This window comes from Phyllostomus hastatus, unplaced genomic scaffold, assembly GCF_019186645.2.
Source record: "Phyllostomus hastatus isolate PE091 unplaced genomic scaffold, TTU_PhHast_1.1 phas_scaffold_555, whole genome shotgun sequence".
Lineage (NCBI taxonomy): Eukaryota > Metazoa > Chordata > Mammalia > Chiroptera > Phyllostomidae > Phyllostomus > Phyllostomus hastatus.
The window spans coordinates 1,952,501-1,973,109 of NW_025334036.1; the positions used below are offsets into that span (position 1 = coordinate 1,952,501).

General features: G+C 54.7%; 1 protein-coding gene across 2 annotated transcripts in view; it reads right to left on the reverse strand.

Annotated features, from left to right (window-relative positions):
• Window positions 1-20,609, reverse strand: part of ADAMTSL3 (ADAMTS like 3) — a 133,456-nt gene that overhangs the window by 59,059 nt on the left and 53,788 nt on the right. For both annotated transcript variants that reach the window (XM_045824996.1, XM_045824997.1), the window contains exons 6-9: window positions 19,341-19,577; window positions 12,463-12,589; window positions 7,469-7,543; window positions 1,441-1,598 (exon numbers count right to left, since the gene is read on the reverse strand). In XM_045824996.1, the coding sequence (XP_045680952.1) occupies window positions 1,441-1,598; window positions 7,469-7,543; window positions 12,463-12,589; window positions 19,341-19,577 (597 nt within the window). The remainder of the gene's footprint in view (window positions 1-1,440; window positions 1,599-7,468; window positions 7,544-12,462; window positions 12,590-19,340; window positions 19,578-20,609) is intronic.

The window sequence follows — 20,609 nt, forward strand, 5'->3', positions numbered from 1 at the left end:
CGGATGCGAAGAAACAAAACCATTATCTTCAGCGATTTTTCATGTAGAAATCTGTACCCAAGTTATTAGCCACTAATCAATGATCAATTCATAAATCTATAACCAGTCTAGGAGATACACACACACACACACATTTATGTGTATGCATTTGTGCACACATGTGTGAACCCACACACGTGTAGAAATATGAGTATATTGCTCATGGGTAGGTGTGTTTATATGCATCGTATCCGTGTGTGTGTGTGTGTGTGTGTGTGTACTGCAAACAAACAATTATCTGGAAATGTTCACTTTTGGCGATTTCTCCCACTTTATCATGGTATTAATGTCCCCTACTCAGCGCAGGAATACGTAAGAGAGTTTTTTACAAAGCAGGGGTGTGTGTGTGTGTGTGTGTGTGTGTGTGTGTGTGTGTTTGCTACTCGGGCGTCGAAAGGAAAACTCCCATGACGATCTGAGCAGGCAGAGGGTTCACGCCTGACGACCCACCAGAGAGAACAGACAGACAGACAGACGCAGCTGCCGCTGCCCCGGCCCCCACGCACGGCCCATGACGTCTGTGGATGTCGGCCCGAGTGTCTCCTTCAAGGCAGCCGGGGCTTAAGGCCTCCGGCGCTGGGCACACAGGGGAGCATGCCCCTCCTGGGGAGGGTGGCCACCACCCTCCCACCCAGGGCCGTTCTCTCCCCCCCGTTTCTGCTGTGGAGCGGGTTTCTGGAGAGGGACGGGCCGAGACCCCTCCCCGAGATGCATTCGTCTTCCGAACTCGCAGGCCTTTGCGACTGTGTCAGCAGAACCCCACGCGGGGTCGCCTGGGAACCCAGCGGCCGCAACCTGGGACACCCTGTGAGGGAGGGTGCGGGGACGACCCAGGCTCGCCCAGAGCAGAGACTCTGGGCTGGTGGTCTCGGGGAGGAGGAGCCCCTCTCGGGGGCGTGCAGACAGGTGCCCCTGACGGGACGGGGCCTGGGCCGACGGAAAAGGCAGGTGAGGACGGAGCCCCTGTCTCCTCCGCGCTGCTTGGTAAGAGAACTCGCCACGGCACAGAGCCGGCTCGGGCGTGGGGCAGGCAGCCGCTGGCCGTGTGGCTCCACCCCACCCGGGGCTCTGAGGCTGAAGCTGTGGGTATTTATCACCTCCGCTTCCTAGCCCCGTGACGAGAGGGCACAAACACCCGAACAATCCCCCCCGCCCCCCACCCCGTGAAAGGGACGCCTGTTCCTCAACGAGGGAGGGAGGTTGTGGAAGGCGGAACCTGAAAGCCAGGCACAGTTCTCTGGCCTGGGGGGCCCAGAGGGAAGCACCAAGGACGCGCTCCGTGGAAATGCAGCCCTCGGGGACCTCCTGCCACCCGCACACAACCAGTTTTAAACAGCCCGAGAGGTGCAGGCGCGAGGAGCCGCGGGCGCCTGAGGTCTGGGAGGAGGGGGGTCCGCCCACCTTGAAGATGAAGTCGGCCATCAGAGGCCCCGCAATCCTGAAGGTCTGCCTCTCGGGGCTCCTCTGGAACTCCACGGTGGTGTTCTCCACCACGAACACGCCGGGGCCGCTGAAGCTGTGCTCCCCTTTGTGTCCCTGGAGCGTTTTGGACTCGATGACTGCAATTGGGAAACAACGTTTGAACGAGAGGCGTCGTCGGCGTATGGCGTCCCGTTGGTCTCCGGCGGGCACCGCCGAGAGTGGACCCTTGCGTCTGCGGCGAAACGATCGCCGCGGGAAGTCCAGCTGACACCTCCCTCGCCTGCCACCACCATCGTTTGTTTCTCGTGCTGAGAATTTTTTTAAAGTAAATTTGGCATTTCTTTTTCTTTTTTTTAAGATTATTTTTAAATTTTATTTTAGTTTTAGAGAGGGAAGGGAGGGAGAAAGAGAGAGAAACATCCATGTGCGGTTGCTGGGGGCCGTGGCCTGCAACCCAGGCATGTGCCCTGGCTGGGAATCGAACCTGCGACGGTGTGGTTCGCAGCCCGCGCTCCATCCACTGAGCTACGCCAGCCAGGACATTGTGCTGAGGATTTTTAAGAGTCTCTCTCTGAGCTACTTCCAGACGGGCGATGCAGTGTCGCTACCTGGTCAGCACACCACACGTGACACCCCCAGAGCTGACGTGCGTTATCGCTGGAAGTTCCTACGTTTTGGCCACTTTCCCCCATTTCTCCCGCCCCCACCCCCACGTCGAGCAGCCGGAGACCTGTTCTAAGTGAGAGCGCCACCTTTAACGCACTGTTATTTCAGAAAGATGTTTTATTACGTAGGATCTCTGTGGTGTCGCCACGGGATCAGAACACCCACGCAGTCTGCAAACACGGACCCTTCCAGTTGCCCTCATGGAGGTGCAGACAAGGTCCCGTGGGATCTGTCTAACTCCTCGGCGCCTTCTCTGCCACCAGGGGAAGAAGAATATGTAGCCATTTCTCAGCGTAAAGCCGTATTACTCATTTTACCCCCTCTTCAGACACTTTACATCTGCTCTTTTAGACAAAACCACCATGAATCTTAAATTTGCTTTAAAAAAACTTTATGTGGAAATCAGGAGAGTCGCAGGAAGTGGCGACAGCTGTAGAGAAGTCCTGTGTATCTTCCATCCATCACTGAATGGGACACGGCTGTCCCCGCCCAGGCACCAACCAGGGACTGAACCCACGGCCTTCCGGTGCACAGGGCAAGGCTCCAGCCACCTGAGCCCCCGGGCCGGGGCCAGGAGTGCCTCCTCGATGTCCTGCAGAGAAGGGACCGTTGACGGTCTCGCCACAACAGCATTCCCGCTCCATTTCAGTGGTGGCTGTCCTCCCCCTTCTTGGTTTCACCCGTGGTGTCTGTGTCACCGTGCGCAGGGGCTTGGTCTGTGGCCGAGAGACGCGGTACGGAAAGACACGGCGGGGCGGCGGGGCTCCTGGTCCCAGCGCTCTCCCAGCGAAGCCACCGCCCCGGGGTTTTGTTGCTGGAAGAAGGGAGGAGTCAGCCCTGGCTGGGCGGCTCGGTTGGCCAGGGCATCGTCTCACACACCAAAATGAAGGCTGCAGGTTCGATCCCCAGTCGGGGCACGTATGGGAGGCAAACAGCCGATCCGTGTTTCTCTCCCATACCGATGTTTCTCCCCCCTCCTTCTCTCTCTCTCTCCTCCTTTCCCCCTGAAATCACTGAAAACATATGCTCAGGTGAGGACAAAAACCAAAACACAAAAAAAGAGGAGTCAGATGAGACAACATCCAGGCCCTCTTCTGCTCTGAAATCTCCACTTCATTCCTGGTGTTCAAGGGTTCTTTAGCCACTTCAAACAAAGGACACAAAAGCCCCGGCTGGTGTGGCTCAGTGGATTGAGCGTCAGCCTGCAAACCAAAGGGTCACTGGTTCGATTCCCAGTCAGGGCACATGCCTGGGTTGCAGGCCAGGTCCCCAGTAGGGGGCGTGCAAGAGGCAACCATTCACTGATGTTTCTCTCCCTCTCTTTCTCCCTCCCTTCTCCTCTCTGTCTAAAAGTAAAGAAATGAAGCCCTAGAAAAGGACACGGGAAGCTGATCAAACCCAGGCAAATGGCCCGGCAGGAGCGGCTGCAGGAACGCCAGCCCCGGACCAACCGCGTGACGGGCACCCGGAGACAGTGCCGGTCACCCCCGACAGGACGGCTGGGAGCTGCGCGGGGACGACTCAGAGGCTGGACACGAGCTCCTCCCTGACCTGCAGGAGCCGTGAGCGGGTCGGTCGGGGAACAGTGCCGGCTACTCACTCTCAGGCTCACGGCACCCCAGCCACGCTGGCCCTGGGCTCCGCCGCCGCCACCGCCACGGATGTTCGGGAAGGGGGAGATGGCACTCATTTCCTGCTTCCAATGGAGACCTAACGCCCAGCGTTACAGGGTGAGTTGTCGGTAAAAACGAAGACAGGAGACGGGAGAGGGTCAGAGGGCCCCGGACGGACACGGACGGGAGGCGTGAGCCCTCCGACGAGGAGGGGGGGCAGCAGTGAGCCTCGGGGCAACAGCAAGACACGGACCGAGGTGGGGCCACACGCGCCCGCCCAGAAGACAGGCAGAACACGGAGTCTCAGGACCGGGGTCAGCCCGGAACGGCTCGGCCGAATTCCAAGGGCCTGCGATGGGCTCCGCCGCAGGGTGAGGGCTCTCCCACGGCGCTGACCCGCGGGGTCGCCGCAGCCTTCCGGGTTTCCTCGGGTGCGGGGTTCAGGTGCGGGGGTGCGGAGGTGTCAGAGTCCAGGAAGGCGACCTGGGAGGGAGGGACGACGGACCGATCCATCGTGGGACATCGGTCCTCTCCAGCCAAGGATGGCTCTGCTGGCAGTTGCGTCCAGCGTCCTGCTTTTTAACACGGAGTCTGTTCCTCCACTTCTCCAGGGTGTCCCAGACCTCTGGGGACACGAACGTGAGACCGCAGGGGACAAAGCCAGTTTTCAGCTGCACGTAAATGACCCAGACGACGGCTCTCTGCCCTGAGCCACAGGCTTATCGTGGACGATCTTCACGCCAGTCACCTCTGGGCCCCCGCCCTGGCGCGTACCCAGGAGGTGGACGCAGGGGCTCTCGCGCCAACCGTGGGAAGGGGTCCGGAGTGGGAGGGCACAGACAGGTGACGTGCTCGGAGGCAGGTGTATGGATGCAAGAGGTTCTGAGGAGGCGGACTGATGAGGCCACTAGCTCTTCCAAAGGTGTCCCTTTTATTGGTGTCAGACTGGGTCCCCCCCGAGTGCCCCTTCTGTGACAGAAAAGAAGTGTGTAGACATCAATAATGGCTCCTTTTGTAGCATTCCTGTTTACCACGGCCCCGTGCCGTGAGAGCTGCCCGCAGAAGCCCTCCAGCTCTCCGGGCTTCCCCGCTGCTGAGCGCCTGTGGTTTGCTGGGGGGGGAGGGGGACCTGCACACACCCTCCCTCCGTGAAGGGCAGAGGGTGTGAGGCTCCCTCCCACTGCCACCCCCCCCAGACCCCCTTCTCCTCCTGATGCTCAGCGTGGCGGGGGGCGGCCACACAGGGGACAGTCGGGCAAGACACGGCATACAGCCTGCAACAGCTGAAAACAGGATCAGAAACCAAGACGCTCTTCAATCCCCCAACCTGTCAACTCAAGTCCGTACAGACGCCTTCAGAGACCGGAATCCCTGCTAGTGATTCTGGAAAGAAGCGATCTTTTATCTTCTTCTCGCTGAGGGGCTTGCCCGGGAAGTACCAGTCCGGGCTTCCTTCGAGATGCGGGGTCTGGCCATCCATCCCCACAGGGGGTCTCCTGAAATTCTGAGAGGGCCACGAAAGTATCGCTAGGAAAACGTGGAATGGGCGTTCGGCACGGCTTAGTTACCCGTGCACCAAAGTCCTGCCTTCAGTGGGGTTGTGTGCGGTGGGAGACGCACGCTTATTCAGCATCCGTTTCCTCCGGTCGAAAAGCGCTGTCCACGTGTATGTTTCTACATCTCTACACATGAGGTCATCAGACAAGACGCAGACGACCAAAAAAAAAAAAAAAAGAATTCTTCCAGTTGACAATGGAAGTTCTCAATTTTCTGGCATCTCGGCTTCCCAAGTGCCCTGCTAGTCGAACACATTCACGGCTGGAGTTTTGCGACAGTGACGCCCCTTTGGCAGGGATCCGTCATCCCTCCCCTTTCGGAGGGGCGCACCGCCGGGAAAGTGGGAGCTGTGTGTTTGCACTACAGCGGGGGCCACACTCGGGACAGGGCTGGGCGTTCAGGATCCGGACCCCTGCGGGCAGGACCAAGGCGGACCTTCTGGGAGTCCATTCCATCCCGCAGCGGAGAGACACTCTTAATGCCGCCTTTCGGAGGGCCGTAGTCAATGCAGGTCTTTAAAAAGCCTGACTTCTCACGGCCAAATAAGATGAATGTCAGGACTCAGCACTCTATCGTTGTTAACAATGAGTACCAAGAAAACAGCGGTACAAGCCAAGAAAATAAAGAGGCGTCTATATTTAGAAGTCCAGAAACGCCAGCTAAACCCTTTATAAACAAAGCCAACGCCACGGCAGCAGAGGGTAACTTCCAGGCACACTTCTCGGGCCCAGTGTGGGGCTGCTCAGGGGCAGAGGGGGTCCAAGCCGCAGACCCGTCCCCTTGGCAGAAATGGGAACTTTTCCCAGCCCTGTTCTCGCCAATTCTGAGTGTCAGCGTACGCGGAATGTGCCAGAAAATACAGGCACGTGAATGAGCGTTTGCCCTCAAGGCTGTCACTGTTCCTTATTTTGTTTCACTTTTGTACTTATTCCCTTCACTGTCTACTTACTCTGTTTTTAGGGCTTTTAAACTATTTCTGGAGCTGAGTGTTTGGGAACTGCCTTTCAGCGATCAGGCCCCGTCACGGCCTATTTTTTTGTTTGTTTGTGCCATAGAATTCACAGGCCATAATATCCGCCCCACTCATCTTAAATGTGGTTTAATGGTCCTGGTGTGTTCGCAGGGCTATGAAACCATCAGCACCATCCACATTTAGAAGGCTTTTATCATCCCCCCGAAGACATCCGTATCCACGAGCTGCCTCTTCCCTCATCCCCCCCCTCCAACACCACCCCACCCCGGCCCGGGCAGCCCCACCCACTTCCCGTCCCCACAGTGAGCCGACTCCGGACCCGTTCTGTCAACGGCATCCCGTAGCCCTCCCCACCCGGCTTCCCTCACGCCGTATACCGTTCTCCAAAACACCCTGTGTCGTGGCCCGGGTCACACTTCGTGCTTTGTTACAGCCCAGCACCACTCCACACCCGGCCCGCTGTGCCCCCCACCCACCTGGTGGCGGGCTGCAGGCTGCTCTCCGTAACAGCAGTGAGGCATGACGGTCAATGCTGCCCGGAGCAGTGTTCGGCCCTGCGTAACTGTCTAGCCCAGCGTGGGTATTTTACAACGTGCGTGATTCACGCGAGCGCCGCACGGCACTGGGAACCACAGGATTCTGGCCTGTTCTCAAAAACTCAAATTGGCTTTTATATGGGTCAGGATTTGCTATCAGCCCAGAGCTGTGTGGGCTTCCAGCCATTGAAAAACAAAAAAAGGTTAAAAAAATGTGTGGTGATTGCCCTGGCTGGTGCGGCTCAGTGGATTGAGTGCCGGACTGCGAACCAAAAGATCACCAGTTCGATTCCCAGTCAGGGCACATGCCTGGGTTGTGGGCCAGGTTCCCAGTAGGGGGCGCATGAGAGGCAACCACACATTGACGTTTCTCTCCCTCCCTTTCTCCCTCCCTTCGCCCCCCTAGAAATAAATTAATTAAATCTCTTTTAAAAAGTTTATTTCACACATAACAATTTCCTATCCCCTGAGGGATTAAGCCCAAACTGGAATATTTCCTACTGGCGGTGTGAGAAGAAAAAAGTTCTCTACTGATCTGGACCATTCCAGAGTCCAGGCCCTTGAGCTGTGTGTCCCCACCCCCACGAACACAACGACTGTATTGGTTTGTCTAAACAGACCTTCAGGGAACCAGAGCGACGCGAAGACGAGAGGCTACTTACAGAGGTGGGCGGGCCCCTTCACCGTGATCCTCACACTGCGACTCCCCAAAGGGACGGCGATCACATTGTCTTCCCCTAGGAGAGGATGCAGGACAGGTGGTGGTCAAGCCCGGGCACTGAAGGCCCACGAGACACGCACGCCCGTCAGAACCCACGACACGCACGCCCGTCAGAACCGCGCACAGGAAGGGTTCTTCCCCTGGTGCAAAGACTCGTTTCCCTCGTGCGGTCCAAACGTCTGCGGGAAGCACCTGCTACGTATAAGGCCTATCGCTACCACTCACATCATTTCATCTGGATACACTGTTTGGTGACGTGAAAGAGGAGGTTGAACATGTTTTGCCGGGAGGAGGCCACTGCAGCCTCAGCTGCTCATGCCACCCCCTTTGGAGACAAACGCACGCTGTGGCACCGCTGGGCGAGGCCGGGGGCAGCGGGCTCCTCTGAGGGACCCTCGTCCTCAGACTGTGGGACAAGCCGTGTGCACCGCCCAGTTTTCAACGTCTCCCCTCCTGCCCTGCCCTTCCCTCTCGTCTCCATCACCCTCCAGAACAGGTGGAGCACCCGGGGGAGAAGTCTCTCTGACACCTTGATGGGCCAGCCCCTCCCAGAGTGACCTGAAGAAACGGTTAAAACACAGGTTCTCCCTCCCCCGACCGCACCGAAATCCTGACCCAGAGGTTTAGGGTGGAGGCCAGGGAGTTGTCCATCTCCTGCGTCATGGGTGGTCCTGGCACCGCACGTGTGTCTGTGACCATGTTCTTTTTGTTTTTTTTTTATGTATCTTTAAAGATTTTATTTATTATTTTTAGAGAGAGGGAAGGGAGGGAGAGAGAGAGGGAGAGAAACATCCATGTGTGCTTGCCTCTTGAGCACCCCCTCCTGGGGACCTGGCCCACAACCCAGGCATGTGCCCTGACTGGGAATTGAACTGGTGACCCTTTGGTTCGCAGCCCGCGCTCCATCCACTGAGCCACCCCAGCCAGGGCCGTGACGGCATTCTGAGCGGCCCTGACACAGGGCGCGCTGAGGGCACACACAGGTCACAAGGACGGTGGGAGGACGGTGCCATCGTCACACCTGTCAGCGTCTCTCCGCCAGCTCTGCAGGGAACGGCACGGCTCTGGCTCGTTGGGAAAGGGAGGGAGAGCCCCGGTGAGGAAGAGGGGGATTGTGCGGCCGGAGGGGCCGTGGCACCGAACGCGGCACCGACCAGGGCTGCGGTAGAAAGGTCGCCGAGGGGCTTCGGGAAGGCAGCCTCAGTTGTGCGTGCGGGCGGGGGCGGGGGGCCGTGGCTTAAGGAGTAAATGACGATGACACAGTCGAGACGTGAAGTGCCCGCGGTGTTCCTTCCTTGTCCGCCAGCGAGGGTGAGAGGTTAGAGGTTAACGCTGGAGGTGCGCAGGGTTAAAAGGAGACACCACATACACACACACACACATCTGGACACTCTCATGTATGCACATCCGGACACTTTAAACTTGCACCCTTATGTAATGTAGACCTCATGCAGTCTAAAAAAACCCATTTCTACCCTTAAGAAAACGGAAGTTTTGCGAGTTTAAGCGACTTGCTGAGAATCAGAGAATTTGTAATCCGTAGAGCTGGGGTCAAAACTGAAAACGACACTCTTAACCCCGACAATCTTAACCCCAGAACGGCCAGACCGCGTTTGAATTGTATTAACTCACACTCGAGCGTTCGTTACAGTTCGTCACACACGTTTACCACCTGGGTTTCCCTTGTCTGATTTCGCAACCACGGGCTGAGCGAAGGGCCGTTACATCGTCTTGCACTCACTCCCTCCCACACAGAGACTCTCCCGCCCAGCTGGTCCGTCATTATTGCTTTTCTGTGTCTCATTTCCTGCCGCACATCGCAGCTCCGCTAAGTGGCAAGAGGCACAGGAAACAAATTGTCCACACAGTAGTAGCTCGTCAGTAAACATTCGTTTCCGCCCAGAAGGACTGGAGTTTGTATCGGGTCATTGTTTTCCCTATAAAGTCCAACGAGAACTCCACTGACCTAAACAGATACATGCCCCCTGGTCGTACCAAAGATGTTTTAGTTACACCTTGACAACCTCATTCCCACTTTTTTAAAGTAAATTTATTGGGGTAACATCGGTTTCATTTCGAACCTTCTCCGAGTGTTTTTCGCACGGACCGCACCCCTGGAGGACTGTCTACAGGCCGCCTTCTGCAAATCGAGGGCGGAGACTCGGAATAATCCAACGATCAAAGATGGGGAAGGCAACCGCCACAAACTGACCGGTTCTTTAAAGGCAGCGGAGGCACCCGGTGGCAGGATCAGAACCAGCGGCCAGGGGACGCCCCCACGCCCAGCCCCGAGCTGCGGCGGGAGCACATCTACCCCCGCAGAACCTGCATTTGTGCCTCCTCCGCCTCAGCCCTGGAGTCTGAGCAGAAACGCCCGTGACCCGCCCCCGGCGGCCCCCAGCCTGGGGGCCTGCTCATTTGCAGCCTGGACGCGCCTCCAGCTCCCAGGCGCCGGGCACCCAGTCACACACCCATCTGTGCCCATTGCAGGAGCAGCCTGTGCCCAGCACGCAGGGAGGGGCTGTCACACACAGCCTCGCACCACCGCTTCCCGTCCAGGGGTCCCGCGGCGTCACGGCGCACCCCGGCTTGTCCGCCCCTCGCGCCTCATCCAGGCCACGGAGAGCCTGGCGCGGGTTAAATGATGGTTTGCCCTCGGGGTCTGCAGTGGGATGGGCGGGTTCGGGACACGTCGCCCCAAAAGATGCCACTTTGGCACAGCGATTATTGTGAATTTTGGGAACCTGAGAAACAGCCTGTGAAAGGAGGGCCCTCCCGCCCGCCCGCGTCCCTCTGAGAGAAGGGGCATCTCCGCGGAGAGGGGACCCTTCCTGCTGCAGGAAGGCAGGAGGCGCCCTGTCGTCGGACACGGAGCCGGCAGCCCCGAAGGCTCTATGAACCAGCTGAGATCCTTCTTCACCGCCGGACGACCGCCCCCAGCCCAGGCCCTTGTCGATTCTTCTTTGATGCTATTGGCTTTTTATCTAAAAGCTTCCTGAACTGGCCACTTCCTCGAATCGCTTATCTTTGTGGGTACGTTACACACCTACATGATTAAAATCACTTCTCCCCTGTTAATCTGTCTTTATATTCTGGGGCGAGGGGGCGGGCAGTCTCAGCCGAGAACCTAGAAGGGCAGGAGGAAATCGTTTTCTCTGCCCCTGCAGGGACATCGGAGGCCGAAAAGCAGAGAGGTGAACCAGAGGCCCCTGCCAGAGGCGTCTGGGCAACCTGGCAACATGGGGTCGCCCCTCCCTGCCCACACCCCCTCCGCCCCGTCCTCTCCCCGTTCTGGGGCCGGTGCCCACGTCTCCAACAACACGCCTTCCTTGACCCGATTTCACTCGGCTCCTACCCCGGTTCCGCTAGGGTTCTCTCCGTTTCTGATCTCTTTCGGGCCCTGGCCAGACGGCGTCTTGCCAAATGAGCTCCCCACACGGTTTACCGCCCACGCTTAACCAGCTCTTCGCCTGCCGCGGGTGTGCAGCCCCGGGGAGTCCTCCCCTCTCCATTCCCACCTCGTCGGCTCTGCGGCCCAAAGCCCTCAGGCTTCGGTGTCGGTCAGTCGGCCTGAAGTTCTCCGAACCCCCCTCGTGCGCCCACGTCAGAAACGCTCCTCCAGCTGCCGAAGGGAATGCGGGCGCCCTCGTCTCGCCAGGCCTCCCAAGTGGGTTTGACACGGCTGCCCATGGCCTCCGTTTTGGAACCACTGTATTTTTCTGTGCATCAGGCACCCATTTTCGCCCAAATTCTTGCGGGGAAAATAAGGATGCGCAGTTTACGTGGGCCACACTGATTCCATAGTGACATAAATGATTTTAATTCTTTTATTTATGTGTATGTGTTAGAAACATAGCTGAAGAAAGCAATGACGGAATCCGTATGCAAAATAACGCCCTGGAATAGGGTCATCGGTTTTGTTTCTAAATAGAAATAAATAAGAAATTAAAACAAAGGTTTTTGCTTTTTTTTTCCCCCTGAAAGTTTGGGCCACAAATGGGGCTGTGCCTCATACACGGCAAAATACGGTACGTCCTCCTCTGGCTTCGGTGATGATGCTCTTCAATCTGTGGGCGGTTCTAAGGAAGAGGTCAGCAAACCACCCTCCGAGGGTCAGACTCAGCCTGCAGCCTATTTTGTAAATAAAGTTTTATTAGAACACAGTGGTGCCCGATTGTTCACAGACTGCCTGTGGGAGCTTGTGTGTTGGTGCTCAGTCCGTGAGAGAGACCACATGCCCCGCAAATCACACATTTACCATCTGGTCCTTCGCAGAAAGGTGTACTGACCCCCAAATGAAAGGGTTAACAGAGGCAGAGATCATGGAAATGAAAAGGTGGAATTTTCTGGATATATAAAATTTCAAAACTGTGGATTCTAAAAACACAGACAATATTTAAAGTCACAGGACAAACTGGCAGCACGATCTGGAATGGGTGCGACAGGTCGAAGAAGGGTGGCATCCAGGACACACTGCCAGTTACACGAGAGTGAGGGCAACCCCCAAACGGGAACGTGGGTCCGCACCTTCAGGAGCTAACGGAAAAACTAAAAGTAGGAATGAGCAACAGTGGCCGGATTTTCCACCTCGAGAGCCGTCCAAGGGAGGCAAATAAAAGAAATGATCGCTTCATGGTTTACCAAAAACAAAATCAGCAAATATTTAAAAGTAGTCACACTCTGTGTCGGCAAAGGTTCAGAGAACAGGTACTGTCCGAAGAGGCCGTGGGGACAAAAATGCGATACTCCGTTTTCAGAAGATACTTGACTTTCAGGAAACTGGTCACAAGTTTTTTCCAGCTGAAAGGCTTAGCATTAGGACGGTGTTATTGTAGCAACAGACAGGCTAAAGCGCGCTTCGTCTTACGGTAACATTGTATGGGGTGTCAAGCGCATTTTGCTTCACGGACACACGGTACGGGAGGGGACACCTACTTTTTTCAGGAGACACGTGCGCCTTGGACTGTCCCCGCACCAGCCTGCAGGTGGAGCCGTCGCCAGCGCAGACGCCGCAGTTGTCTTCCTTGGCCTGGCTCCCCAGGTGCCGGTCGCAGCCCACCGCCTGGGACAGAGCAGGGGGTCAGGACCCGGTGAGAACACGGCAGGCGGAAAGCGATTTCTCTCATACTCACAGGGTTACCCTTAAATGGACAAGTCGGCTCTCGTTTATGAGAACACAGCTTATAAAAATATGCATCATGGGAAGCTAGTCTAGGGCATCGCTCGATTCTGTGCCGGGCCCAGATAACTAACGGCAAGGACTGACACCGGCCCCTCACACCCCCGCTCTTGCTCCCCTAGTTACAGCTCTATTCAGGTACTGCTGCGTGCACACAATGAGTGGAACTTGGCAGATACTGGACGTTTCCCCCTCCCCCCCATCCGGTTCTACGCTCTCCCATCGTCCCAAAGGAGCACTACCCTGAACTCAGCGAGTACACCTTCGGTCCACAGTTTTCAGTGCTTGTTTGTTTGTGCCTCGGCCTCCACACACCTGCCTCTCACCATCCACATCCATGTCCCCTCTGTTCTAGATGTATGCCTTATTACCTCCTCCTCTCTATCGTTACAGATACCTGTACCTACGGATTTCCACCTCTGTGTCATTACGTTTGCGTATTTGTCCCTATAAACAACATTGTTAATCCTCAACCAAGGATATGCTTTTTATTGATTTGAGAGACAGAGAGGGAGACAGAGATGGATATGAAAATAAACAGCTATCAGTTGCCTCCCATATGCACCCTGACCGGGGATCGAACCCACAACCTTTTGGTGTCCAGGACAATGTTCCAACAAACTGAGCTACCTGGCCAGGGCTGTATAAACAATTTTTAAAATATAACAGAGGAGTGAATCAGAGAAATGGCTGATGCAGAATATGCTCATACTGCCATCTTTCATGGTCCTGAGAATTATGGTTTTTGTGGGTTGTGTACAATGCATTATGTATTTGTTGACCGTGCCCTTCCTTAAATGAGAAAAGGGGCTGTGTCCTGCATTTCTCCTCATTTCACAAAGGTGACATTTCTACAACATTAACTAATATGATCGTGGACTGCCCTGCACTCACACGTCTTCACTTGCATGCATTTATCTGGTGCTGAAAGGCACGCAAGGGGCTTTGGAGGCAAACGGCTCCATGGACAAAGCCTGACCCCTCCCGCCGCCCCTTCCCGGCTGCGGCGTGTGGAACAGTCCAAACTTTCAGACACACTCTCCTCAGGAGGAAAATAGGGGTAACAACACATATTTCACGTGGGGGCTGGTAAGGCCTCCGTGAGAAAGTGCATGAGGAACTCTCGGGACAGCGACTGGGGCGTCGGGAAGGGCTCGCACCGCACTGCGGGCTGCAGCGCCCTGTGTGGGTGCTCTGGCCTGGGGAGGTGCAGAGTCGGACACTCCACCCCAGGTGCTGACGAGGGTGTAAAACCGGAGGACGTGGAAACCACCTGCCTGTAAGCTACTCCCCCTGGCCCCCTCCCCAGTCCTGGTGCTGAAGGGAAGGAGAGACAGCAAACGCAAGCTGCAGAGAGGGCTGAGGAAAAGCTCCAAGGACGTGTAAGCAAGAGCCTATGATGACAGGCACTTTCAAGCTCGCACAGCGCTGTCAGGGGAAAGAGTGTACGTCTGCGCTGGGTGCCTGCACGTGGCGAAAGCTACAGACGGAAGCCTCACGGAGCTCACCGTGGAAGAGCTTGAGAAGTCAGAGGTGTCCGAAAACAAGTGCCCAACCCTGGGCCAGGCAAAAAGGAGAAGAGACCAAATTACTTGATGAGCAGTTGAATCCAGCGACTTTTAAGATACTTTCATCCTGATGACATGGTTTTATAAAGAGTAATGAAATATTAAGAGCAGTAGCCGATTTTTATTGAACGCTTGCCACATGGCCGGCCTTGTGCCAGGTTCGTCACGGGCAGTATTTCACGGAATCCTCCCAGCCACCTTGTAGTGGGCGTGATGCCTTTGATCTGTTTTACAAACAAGGCTTCTGAGTGGGGCTGAGGCCGGGTGACTTTTTGACATCACATAGCCAGTATATCATGTCAGCAGTGGTTTTCATTTTTTATTTAATGATGAGAGAGAGAGAGAGGGAGAGACACTTATTGTTCCACTTATCTCCACATTCATTGGTTGATTCTCGTATGTGCCTTGACCAGGGATCAAACCTGCAACCTTGGCATGCTGGGATGACACTCTGACCAACTGAACTACCTGGCCAGGACCACTAATGGTTTTAAAACCCAAATCTTAGCCCTGGCTGGCATAGCTCAGTGGATTGAGCTCGGGCTGCAAACCAAAGCATCGCAGGTTCGATTCCCAGTCAGGGCACATGCCTGGGTTGCAGGCCACGGCCCCCAGCAACCACACATTGATGTTTCTCTCTCTCTCTCTTTCTCCCTCCCTTCCCTCTCTAAAAATAAATAAATAAAATCTTTAAAAAAAAACCACCAAATCTTAACACTGTGTTACCCCTCCCCCACCCTTTCAATCAGCCCATGGACCTCAGGGAACCCAGTGACAGGGGCCATGACATTAATATCTACAAGTACATGTGGAACAACTTAGGAGTGATTGATTTTGGAAACACGCTTGGAAGGCCGGGATTCAATAACTGAGTAACTCGTGTCCATGCACTCTCTCCAGCGGGAGTAACATTCCCCGATTCAATGACAGACACACGGTTCCCGGGGCCAAGCTCTGTCCTCACACACCCGGGACCCCGAAGGCTCCGCATTTCATGAGAGCGAGCGAGCGCCGCCCTCTCTCCCGCCGCCACCCAGGAAGGGTGCGGGCCCGGGAGTTAGGAAGGGCTTGTTCTGGAGAGTGTTTTAGGGCCCTGCATGATCTTGGGCAATCGAACACCTCCCTGAGCTCGTGTGTTTGTTTCATACTTTTTTTTTTTTTGAAGTTACAGTTCATCCAACTCTCACAGCCAAAAAAAGCAGGTGGAAACATCACAGAAAAATAAGGGCTGAAAAGGAGGTCTGGCTGCCCTCCCACTCAGGGCGTAGAAGCCAGGACGGCCTTGAACCTGAGAAACTACTGGATTCTGGCTCTCGGGTCCCCTCCTTGTCAACAATGAGCAACTTAACTGCCCAAAGTAAAGTAAAAAAAAAAAACCTGCCTGAAGTGTTTTCAACTCCTGTGGCACCTCCCCGAGTCAAAATCTCTAATTATAATGATTTAAAAACCACGAGTGAACAACTTTATCAGTGAAATGTATTTGCATCTATTAAACAAGAATTTCTATACGGCCAGGCACGGCAGAGTATAAACTAATAAGACAAGATTTGTATCCTACAGTGTAGTTAATGAGACGGGCTCCACAAGATTGGAGACAGCCTCTGCAAATCTTTAAAACATATGAGCCTGCAGAATCCACGCTCATATATAAATCATCACTTTGGCTGAGGGCCGCTTCACAGTTCCTGCCTACGATGTCCTAATCAGCTGAAAGATAGTGTTTAAAGAGGAGACATTCCTCCAAATTCAGCAATCGATGAAATTCCTAAATAAGTCCACTTTAATCCTCCAGGAAGCAGGGTTTTTATTTATTTATTTTTTTTGAGTCAAGGCCTGCTTGAGATCTCTGAAAACAGGTTTCTACATTAGAAAAAAAATGCTATCACAAGCAGGGATATACGGAGTTGTGGTTTCCAGCCCCTGGCAGGACAGCCCCGCCCCTTCAGAAAGTGGGCGTGGTCAACGGCTATCACTGGCCAATGAGATACGAGTCTGCACAACTGCACGTCTGTAAGAATGGGGGTCCTTGCACATGAGCCACATGCCCCCACTCTGGGGGCCATAGTTATTCTGTAAAACACGTGGGTCTCAGACATTCAAAGGGCAGCGGCCCCTGCTGACCTACGCTGGAGGAGCAGCATTAGCCGGAATGAATCATTCACCGGTTCAAACCACTGAGCGAGCTTTCAGGGCTGCTGGTCACTGCAGGAAAACCCAGCCTGCATTAAAGGGGAGCACGATTTAATCTGTAACAGATAAAGCAGGGTCGTTAACAGCAGGGTGTTGCTTTAACTTGGATGGTTCACATCCAGACACAGATTGCTGCCTCTGGGGACACATAGAGACTCTGACGTGTTTATGGGTAGTTTGGGTGATAACGAGAGGTGGACTGCGGTTCACCGGCTGAACACGCGGACCCTGCCACGTGGGAGCTGACAGCGGGGCCGGCTGTGCCTACGTGGGGGGCGGGGGCGGGGTATGGGGACTCCCTGTCAAAGCTTCCAGTCAATTTGACTGTGAATTCGAAAAATCAAGTCTATTTTAAGAAAAGGCAAGGAAGGGGAGAAGAGAGTTACGAAACAGCCTGGAAAGGCAGCCAGGGTCCTGGTTTTGCCATCAGGGCACTGGTGAGCCCTTGAGGGGTTCCAGGGGGAGGAGGGACGAACTGATGTGAGTTTCAAGACAGTCGTGATGGAGCTGCGGAGATGACAGGGTCAGCACTGTCCCTGTAACTGCGTGCGTGGTGACAGGTGGTCACTAGATTTACTGCGGTGATGGCTTTGTAAAGCGTATAGATGTTGAATCGCCACGTGGTACACCTGAAACTAACACGATATTGTATGGCAACCAAGGTCACAATAAATGAATAAAAATAAGGAGCATATTTCTTAGCCAAAATCAGCAGTCACTTTGGCTGCGGTGCGGGAGTGGATCTCAGGAGGACAGAGCGGAAGCTGAGGCATCGGGACAGGAGGGTGCTGACAGAGTGTAGGCCAGAGCGGCTGGTGAAGGCTCAGACTTAGGACGTCTGCGGGGGGTTCGAACTAGACTTTGAAACTAGACTTGACGGGACTTGGCAGGGGATTAGACATGCACGTCGAAAGAGGAGAATCCAGAATTGAAACAGTGCAGCCAAGGGGGGGCCCCAAACAGGGGTTTAGAATAGGGTCCAGAACTCAAGGTGTCCAGGAAATGTTAGAAAGACATACAAGATGTCCTCACCGCTTGCCCCCTCAGGGGTGAGTTGGGGGAAGGGACACATGGAGCAGGAACTTGGAGAGCTGTTTTGCATAGCAACAGCTTTGCAGCTGACCTCTGGTGTGGTCATTTAACATATCTGTAGCCTTTAACTGTTTGCATAGATATGTTAAATAGCTGTGGCCATGCTCTGAGCCATGGAGAAGGGACTGACTTCCACCCAAGATGTAACTGGGATGCAACTCCCCCTGGTTATAGCGCCTGCGTGAGAACTTGGAGATGATTGGCTCCATGCCATGGGGCCGCACCTGCCCAGACTCATTACGGCAGCCCAGTAAGGCTGGAAGGATAGGGGAGTGCTGGCAGGTGTAGCCGATTGTGGGAGGAGTCGGAAGTGGGGCTGCAGAGGAAGATTGGCGTGAGGATTTAAACCCAGATGCAGCAGCCATTAAGGAGAGGACTACGCGGCTTTGGCCAGAGTGGGACACACTCCCCCCCCCCCGACTTTGCCAGGGAGAACCACGTAGCTTTGGCAGAGTGAAGACCCCCGCAGCTTTGCAGAGGAGAGAACCACGTGGCTTGATCCTGGCCGATGACACAGCTGAGGGTGTCGGGGGCCTGAATCTACTTCTTTTCCTGAGATACCGTGCCCCATATTAGGGCAGAGGAAGAAGGAACCACTGTGCGCATCTGTGGGTACCCTAAAGGACTTTGATATTTTAATGAAGACACTGGGTCACTACTTTAAGTCTGTACAACTTTAAATAAACATTTCCTTTCCTTTTCACAAATCTCTGGCATCGAGAGACGTCTTTCCTCTGGTGGCGGACAAGCGAGAACCTCGTGGGGGGTCCTTTTGGTAATAGTATATCATCCTCCCCCCTCACCCTGGTCCCTGTTCTGTGACAGAATGACCCCAGAACTCTGCGATGAGCGACTGGAGTTCATTTTCTGGATGAAGGAAGGAGAAGCTAGCTAGTTTGAGGGGCAAGATTATGGCTCATCTGTGAGCCTGACATTTTAGTGGGCGGTGAGGTTGCTCGCTCACTGTGGTTGCTTCCGTTTCTGATATGAGCATAACAAGGCAGGTGGATCCTAGCCACTCATTATCTTAAATTCTCCCCCCAACCCCGAAATTAAAACAATGGAGGTGAAATCCTCTCCTCTCCCGGCCATTCCCGTTCTATCTGAATACCCCGTATCCTCACACCCATGACCGCGGTGTGGGGTTCTGCTTTGTCCACACTCATCACCGCTGGGCAGAGCCCTCTCCGAAAATCTTCTAAGAATGCATTCACGCACCTTGTCCGGCAAAGAAGTCACTGCTCCTCAAGACCCGAGCCAATGAATTCATTTCAGTGAAACCACAAGTCACCGGGCCCAGAGAACCGGGTCATGTTCTCCTTCCAAAGCAGTGGTTCTCCGAGGGGGGGTCCCGGGGCTCAGCATCTCCAAGGCACTTGTTATTAAAAATGCGAGTGCTCAGGCCCCACCCCACGCCCACTGGACCAGAGACTCTGGCGCTGGGCGAGGAGGGCCCAGCTCACTGTATGTTAACAAGTCCTTCCGGTGGTGCTCCTGAGCTTGCCAGCTGGAGAACCACCGGCCTGGACAAATCCCAGGAGGCCTCATATTGCCGTCTTTTCAATCCTGCAGTGGACACCAGTTGAACTGTTTTAAACAAGCAACCCAAACCTGAACAGTGAGGGCCACTCTCCACGATGTTTTTGACATCAAAACGCTGAAAAACAGTACACCAGGCACACAGACCAAAGAAAAGGAGGAAAAGAATCTCTTTACTGAGAGTGGGCGTGGCGCCTCGGGGAAAGGGGGCGGGGCGGAGGGGGCGGGGAGCAGGCGTGGCTCACCTGGCAAATGCCGCTGATGCACATGTCCAGCGAGTCCGTGTGGCAGCGTGTTCCATCCAGCACCTTGGGAGCCAGCTCCACCACCACGTTCTGCCCCCGCGCGTGGCACTTGAGCGCGCAGGGGGCGGCGGGGTCGTTGTACCGCGGGAGCCACTCGTAGTAATGCCCCTGGTACTGGACGTCGTTGTAGGCAGAGCACTGCTGAGCGCGGAAGTCCTCGGCATCGGGGGGACAGTCCTGCAGACGGACACAGAGGCCACGAGCTCGTCACGTGGGCAGGTGGGCTTATCCACTGGGGTCCCGTGAGACCAGACCCCGCCCCCTGCCCCGCCCCTCTTCTGGGAGTCACCTCACCCCCTCTACACATTCAAAACTGCAGCCTGCACCCTGCACAGTCACCTCTGCAGCGGACCCCCTCGTGCACGCCCAGCACTCTCCTGCCCAGGTGGGTTTCCCCAAGTACCGCATTTTGCCCTGTATAATGCACACTTTTTTTTTTTTGCCCACGTTTTTGAGGGAAAAGTAAGGATGCGCATTTTACAGGAGTAGGACTAATTCCGTAGCTATGTAAATGTTTCTAATTCTTTTATGTATGCTTCTGCTTACTGCTTAGGCTCTAGCAAGCAATAACGATATCGGTATGCAAAATAGTGCCCTAGAATAGGATCATCGGTTTGGTTTCTAAATATAAATAAATAGAACATTGAATTAAATAATTAAAATGAAAGATTTTTTTTTCCCCTGAAACTCTGGGCCAAAAACGTGGGAGTGCCGTATACACGGCAAAATACGGTAATGAAAGCATCCACTGCGCAGATGCCATGTTCGCGTCTATTTTATCCGTCTTGCATTCGCAAGTTCACACGCCTGGTGCAAGCCCTTTCTTTCTGAAACAAGGGGAACGAAATGCTTTTCACTTTTCCGGGTGACTCAAGGTCTCCGGAGGGAATGCGAGTTAACACCTGCACCTTTGGGAGCCATTTCCACGTGACGCATGATTTGGCTCTACTCTGACCGGAACCTGCTGGGCTTTTAGAGACCCTGTGTTCCGTTGTTGTTTAATTCATCTTTCCTCCCTGGTTCCCCGGGGCCCCCAGCTCTCTCTCTCGCTGGGAACCGAGTGGCTGCCTCCTACTGGCGGGAGGGTGGAAAGACACCGTGTTGTGTTTTCTCTGTCTACACTAGTAATAAAAAGTGTTTATGCAAGTCTCCATGACGCAAGGAGATTTTAACTTAACTAGTGACCCCACCCACCCAATATATCCAAAA